This window comes from Diaphorina citri, unplaced genomic scaffold (assembly GCF_000475195.1).
Source record: "Diaphorina citri unplaced genomic scaffold, Diaci psyllid genome assembly version 1.1 scaffold2637, whole genome shotgun sequence".
NCBI classification, from domain to species: domain Eukaryota; kingdom Metazoa; phylum Arthropoda; class Insecta; order Hemiptera; family Psyllidae; genus Diaphorina; species Diaphorina citri.
The window spans coordinates 56174-63002 of record NW_007380054.1 but is presented as its reverse complement, the minus strand read 5'-3'; the positions used below and the strand labels follow the sequence as shown (position 1 = coordinate 63002).

Genomic DNA, 6829 nt, shown 5'->3' with positions numbered 1-6829 from the left:
AGTAACCATATACCGACCACACTCACTAACGGGTAAGTCCTACCACCTCTGTGTCCGTATAAACGCCATAGCTTATTGACACACTAACGTTGCACACTAATACGAAGGTTGCTAAATGTTAGGTAATAAACCTTTTACCATGCGTTGTTGTGTTGCTCTTGTTGTTGCTGCTGCTGCTAGCTAACACATGGGTTTTGTCTATAAGACATGAGAGGGTATTGTAAAACTCCAGGGCCCCGATGCGTGTTCTTGGAATGTGCACCCTTATTTTCTAAATAAATTTCCCCGTTTCCTTTTTGATCAACAGCAAAGACACCAGGAGTCTCAGGGCGAGCACGGGTCTCGAACCCAGGACTCTGTGGAGCACAACAACCACGACTACTGCGTGTTCTTGGAATGTGCACCCTTATTTACTAAACAAATTTCCCCGTTTCCTTTTTGATCAACAGCAAAGACACCAGGAGTCTCAGAGCGAGCACGGGTCTCGAACCCAGGACTCTGTGGAGCACAACAACCACGACTACACCGTCGCTCAGCAACCCCAAGGCCGTCAGCAAGTGTTCAGCATCAAGCTGAATCCCAACCTACTCAGTCCTACTAGTAATCATATACCGACCACACTCACTAACGGGTAAGTCCTACCACCTCTGTGTCCGAGTACGGGTAAGTCCTAATCAAGCTGAATCCCAACCTACTCAGCCCTACTAGTAACCATATACCGACCACACTCACTAACGGGTAAGTCCTACCAAGTGGTCAAGCACTTACAAAGAAGCATTTATAAATTAGGACATACTAAGGAATATTACATAGGAACAGTTTCCCGACCCTGTGGAAAATTAAAGGAACAGTACAGAGAAAATACAGACAGGACGAATAGGCAGGACAGGGAAAGCGACTAGATAGGATTCAGGATTTCCACAATCCTGGGAAGGTCCTGTGTTAGGTGGGGTCTTTCCCTAAGGTAAGGTCTCCTGCAACCCAAACCATGGGGAGGAACCTTGAGTTCTACAGTTCTATCGATACAGAACATGGCCGACTTTGTTGATTTATTATTTCAGTTGCCTTTGAGTTGGTTGGGTTTATCTTGAAGAAAAAAATCTCATTTTCTGTAGGTACCAAAGAAAAATACAAAACACAAGCTATAGTAGAACAGCTATATAGATATCTGAGCAACCACTAACGTTATGTTTCTTTCGTTTTCCAGCTATTTCACCGGCAGTGATCTGAAGGCCGCGCACGAGATCTCGCTCAAAACTAATACAAAACACAAGCTATAGTAGAACAGCTATATAGATATCTGAGCAACCACTAACGTTATGTTTCTTTCGTTTTCCAGCTATTTCAACGGCGGTGATCTGAAGGCCGCGCACGAGATCTCGCTCAAAACCCTCCTGTCCTCCAACCAAAGTGCCCCGGCGCCCCCCACCATTCTCAAGAAGGCCCGCGGCCGTTCCACCGTCCTGAGTAACGGCTCCCGCGAGTCCCCACGGCCGTCCCCATCGCCTTCTCCTTCGCCGGTGTGCATGTCCCCTACACCGCCGTCACTGGTACCCATCTCCTACAACGGTGTCGAGGAGAGCGCCCGGGCCTCGCCCAAGTTCCGGATCAACTCCACCGTGCTACCTGTGGGACAGGTGAGTGACCCTGCTACCTTAAATAAAGCCCTACAAAAATAATAGATGAATAATATAAAATAATAACCTCGCCCAAGTTCCGGATCAACTCCACCGTGCTACCTGTGGGACAGGTGAGTGACCCTGCTACCTTAAATAAGGCCCTACAAAAATAAAAGATGAATACTCGCCCAAGTTCCGGATCAACTCCACCGTGCTACCTGTGGGACAGGTGAGTGACCCTGCTACCTTAAATAAGGCCCTACAAAAATAATAGATGAATAAAATAAAATAATAAAAATAAGTGTGAAACTGAAATTGGAATATACCTTGTTTATCCTGCTCGAATGAGACTTTTCTTCAAGCTAACTAGGCTTTCGATTCTAGATCGATTTTACAAACTAATGGACCTTTATGTTCTGTAAGCTAACTAGGCTTTCGATTCTAGATCGATTTTACAAACTAATGGACTCCCCTATCTGTCCTTTATGTTCCTTAAATGTTGCGAGCGCTACTTGATTATTGATTCGGGTATCGCGGCGGGCCATTAACGCCGCCCCGTTAGAAGTCAACTCTTGTGTATATTTCCGCTCCTTTGAAAACAACCCAACTCTTGTATATATTACACACACCTTGTATTTATACGAACTCAGAAGTCCGCAGGCGAAAAAGAAAGGAGAATTCAACAGTAAAATATTATAGAAACAGTCACAACCGCAGGAAAGATATAAGGAGAACCCAACAGAGAGTTAAACTAACTGGAAACCAACTAGAGGGGAAAATTATCGAGAGATCGACAAGAGGGGAATTTTTTTGGTGAAAAAAATCCCGACCTTTCCCCCGACCCGTGAGAAAAAATCCCTCCGGCTCCCGAATTCACTTATCAGGTTAATGGACATGTTTTCTGATGGATGTTAATCGCCTACACAGGGAAGAACAGATGAGGATACAACACTTTCTGAATCGAGGGTAAGTCAACTTGATCCATCCGATTGGAGTGTCGAGATAAAATGGGTTGCCCGATTATATCCTCGGTTTAATGTCTAAGCATTTCAGTACTCTTGGTTTTGAATGGGCCAGAAGGGTAAGACTATATCGAAATTGAAACTTTTAGTATTTTTTACCCATGTTATCAGTAAGCAAATATGAAAAAGCGTTTGCAAAAAGTAAAATAAAGAAAATAGACCAAGGCCCGCTTTTCCCTAAATTTACTGGACTAAGGCCCGGTTTCCTCTAAAATTATTGGACTAAGGCCCGGTTTCCCTTAAATTTACTACACTAAGGCCCGGTTTTTCAATCACTTTTTAGCTAATTTTCAACTTTTCCTTGATTACTGGACTAAGGCCCGGTTTCCTCTAAAATTATTGGACTAAGGCCCGGTTTCCCTTAAATTTACTACACTAAGGCCCGGTTTTTCAGTCACTTTTTAGCTAATTTTCAACTTTTCCTTGATTTACAGTGGTGCCAACTCGATTCTTCGCTCTCTAATTTCGTCGGAGTTGCCAATTGTGCGGCCCCTGGGATCCAGCGAGTCTGCCGTGCTTACCAATCGGACCAATCTGCCCATCAGTCCCGCCCTACCTCCTTTCGTAAGTCAATCACTTCCAAATTGTCAGGGGGGGGGGATAAAAGAAGAAGAAGAAGAAGAAGAAGAAAAAAAAAAAAACTTTGCTTGGAAAAAGTATAATACTTCCTTGGATCTGCCGTGCTTACCAATCGGACCAATCTGCCCATCAGTCCCGCCCTACCTCCTTTCGTAAGTCAATCACTTCCAAATTGTCAGGGGGAAAAAAAGAAAGAAGAAGAAAAAAAAACTTTGCTTGGAAAATATAATACTTCCTTGGCTACTTTTCATTGGGCTCAGATTCTGATGTAAATCATGATTTATTTGTGGTGATCCTTTCCACAAGTTTTGTGGATATCACACCATTACTAAGAGCCTCCTTTACTAAGTACCGTGGTTGCTACTCGATTATAGTAACCGCTCGAGGGAATTTTTTTGGTGAAAAAAAATCCCGACCTTTCCCCCAACCCGTGACAAAAAATCCCTCCGGCTCCCGAATTCACTTATCAGGTTAATGGACATGTTTTCTGATGGATGTTATTTTGAATGTTCTTTATTAGCCCGGGAATGACCGTAGATTTTATGTGTTTTTAAGACAAAATGAGACAATTTCTTCTTTTCTGTATATCTTTATGTGTAGGTTGGTAATGTTGGTACTTATGTATTTCTCAGATAGTTTCAGTAGAATTTCATGTGTTCTTGACAAGTTGAGACAAATTCTTCCTTCTACCTCTGTACATCTTTGTGTAGGCTTTCTGATTGTTGTATGTTAGTGTTATAAATTTATGTATTTTACGGATATATTTATGTGTTTTGCAAGCCAGATTTAAGTATCTCTTCTTTTACCTCTATAACTTTTTCCTTATTCATAGACTGGTATTTTACGGATATATTTACGTGTTTTGCAAGCCAGATTTAAGTATCTCTTCTTTTACCTCTATAACTTTTTCCTTATTCATAGACTTTCTGTTGTATGTTTAGTATAGTTATTTGAATATTTCTGTGTAATATCGTGTCCCTCTCTCAGTAGAGGGCTGGCCTTCTCTAATCTATCCCTGTATGTTATTCTTTTCCGGACGCCCATATAGATTCGTATAAGCTTAACCCCCTTGGGGGCAGTTGCCCCTACACCTAAGCCTCAGTTGGCTTTTTGTGTAATAAGAGTTCTTTTTGTGGAAGCCCATAATGGCTACGACTCTTTCCAATTCTTCTGATTTTTGCTTAAGAAAGTTAGTTCTAATTATTTCTAGGAAAGAGTGTTCCTTCTTCTTTGTCACTCTTGGCTGTGTAATATCGTGTCCCTCTCTCAGTAGAGGGCTGGCCTTCTCTAATCTATCCCTGTATGTTATTCTTTTCCGGACGCCCATATAGTTTCTTATAAGCTTAACCCCCTTGGGGGCAGTTGCCCCTACACCTAAGCCTCAGTGGGCTTTTTGTGTAATAAGAGTTCTTTTTGTGGAAGCCCATAATGGCAACGACTCTTTCCAATTCTTCTGATTTTTGCTCAAGAAAGTTAGTTCTAATTATTTCTAGGAAAGAGTGTTCCTTCTTCTTTGTCACTCTTGTTCAGATTGTTGATTTTTTTAGGAGAATCCTTTTTGTCAGCTGTCTGTCTTCTTCTTTGTGTATAACTGTACGTTGCACCTGCTCTAAATGGCAGGGCCTCTTCTGAAGAAAAAGTTCATGATTTGGAACTTAGTTGGATAACTATAATGATTTCTCTTCCAGTCTTCTGTACCACTTTTCATCTTCGAACACGTTCATCGTGTTCCTCCAGAAAATTCTCTTCTAGATGTCTGTACTTCTTTCGTATTCAATTTGCATGTAAAGTATTCTAGGTACATATGCTATTGGAAAATGGAAAAGCACAGGGTATTGGAATGTTGATGATTTCTTTCGGAAGCAAGGAAAGTCTCTCCTTGATGTTACCTGGGTTATACTTGATTGATATAAAGGTAATTTCCTATCTAAAGCTCAAACTTGGTTAATTAACTTTTTGAAGGGATGTTAGAAATATTTGTGTTTTTTTTTCTAACTAGGTAGGTTTTATTTTGTAATTTCTGTGTATAATTTTAATTTATTTTTAACTTATTTCAAATGACATTATTCTATTGATGATTTGTGTTAGTTTAAGATTTTTTTTCCTCTAAAGTTGAGCTTGCTTCAGTGAGTGAGTTATAAAAAAGAACAACTCTTTTCAGTGAACTACTCAGTCAATGATTCAGATCCTAAAACAACTCACTCACTCTTTACTCATCTCTTCAACCAAGTCACTTTACCTGGGTTATACTTGATTGATATAAAGGTAATTTCCTATCTAAAGCTCAAACTTGGTTAATTAACTTTTTGAAGGGATGTTAGACCCCCTATTACCTAACATGTCTCAACTTCTTCCCCCTAAGATAGGTCTTTTATAAAAGATTATTATTGGTACTTAGAAATTGTAATGTATGTTACCTTCTTTAATTCTTCCCCCTAAGATAGGTCTTTTATAAAAGATTATTATTGGTACTTAGAAATTGTAATGTATGTTACCTTCTTTAATTTTTTTTTTTACTACTTCTGACATTAAGAAAAAACTACTAACTAAGTAATTTATGTGTTGAACATTAACAGATGAAATTGTAATTTTTGTATTTAAACTTTTTTTAAGACCTACATTTTTCTTTTTTTATTTATTTGAAAAACAGTATTATTTTTGTGTTTAATCTAAGACCTTGTTTAGACTGCGAGAGGAAAGGGACTTTTCAGTCCTATACTGGCAGGATAAACAAGGTATATTCTGTTCTATTAATTTAACTTTTTCCCCATGCAATATCAGAGAAAAAGAGATGTATTTTTGGTCCCTGTGTATTTTTGTATGTGATGATTTGCAAGGAAAACCATAAAATAAAGAGACATTGACGAGAGTTTCTTAAGTGGAAAAAAAAAACACCTGATAGTTGCAATAATTTGCATTTCATTCCTGGCAAAGCATGTACCTTTGGATATTGGAAAGTCTGCTTCTTTTTTTTTAAAAAAAATAAATAACACATTCATGTGTGCAAAAAAAATCTCAGGTATTTTCCTTGTAAATATTTCGATCAACCAGTTTTGTATGTTGTATTTATTGTAAGCAGTCTCATTGAAGAAAAAACAATATGTATTTAGGTACTTGTTTATAATTAAAGTCCCTCTTCTTTATTGAACAAGATGTTATATGCCTCCTACTTGTAAAGATCATTTGATTCTAAAGCAGTCTGATAGAATCTGTTGATGGCAATTTTGCTAAAGGTGATCTGTTTTGTAAGATCTAACAAATTTTGCTGAACACCTAAATAACGCATCGATAAAAGGTCTCCCATTTTTTAAAATTTCGATACCTATTAATTTTATGAATTTTAATATTGGATTCATCAATGTCTGTGAAAATAATGATTGAACCTGGGATGGCACTTTTGAACTCAAGAAAAACAAACCTAACAATGTTTTGTGACAAAATTGTTTTTTAAAAGAAATATTTTTGTAAATTATTTTTTAAAAAAAAAAAACATTTAAAAAAAATAATAAAAAAAAGGTAAATTAATTTTGTAAAGAAAAAAATCGGTTGGATTTATTTTCTTTTTATTATTTCAGATTTTTTTTTTTTTTTTTTAATTATGATGGTGCA

General features: G+C 38.2%; 1 protein-coding gene and 1 long non-coding RNA gene across 2 annotated transcripts in view; one reads left to right on the top strand and one right to left on the bottom strand.

Annotated features, from left to right (window-relative positions):
- Positions 1–3492, top strand: part of LOC103519271 (serine/threonine-protein kinase pakG-like) — a gene marked incomplete at its 5' end in the record, with an annotated part of 10649 nt that extends 7157 nt beyond the window's left edge. The window contains 5 exons of the mRNA XM_026830826.1: positions 450–631; positions 1340–1637; positions 1796–1848; positions 3076–3205; positions 3481–3492. Coding sequence (XP_026686627.1) covers positions 450–631; positions 1340–1637; positions 1796–1848; positions 3076–3205; positions 3481–3492 — 675 coding nt within the window. The remainder of the gene's footprint in view (positions 1–449; positions 632–1339; positions 1638–1795; positions 1849–3075; positions 3206–3480) is intronic.
- Positions 3493–5413: 1921 nt separating this feature from the next.
- LOC113471584 lies at positions 5414–6752 on the bottom strand. Its single transcript, XR_003394222.1, has 2 exons — positions 5716–6752; positions 5414–5637 (listed from the first exon to the last, which is right to left on the bottom strand). It is a non-coding gene; the product is annotated as an uncharacterized LOC113471584 (long non-coding RNA).
- Between the last annotated feature and the right edge of the window lie 77 nt (positions 6753–6829).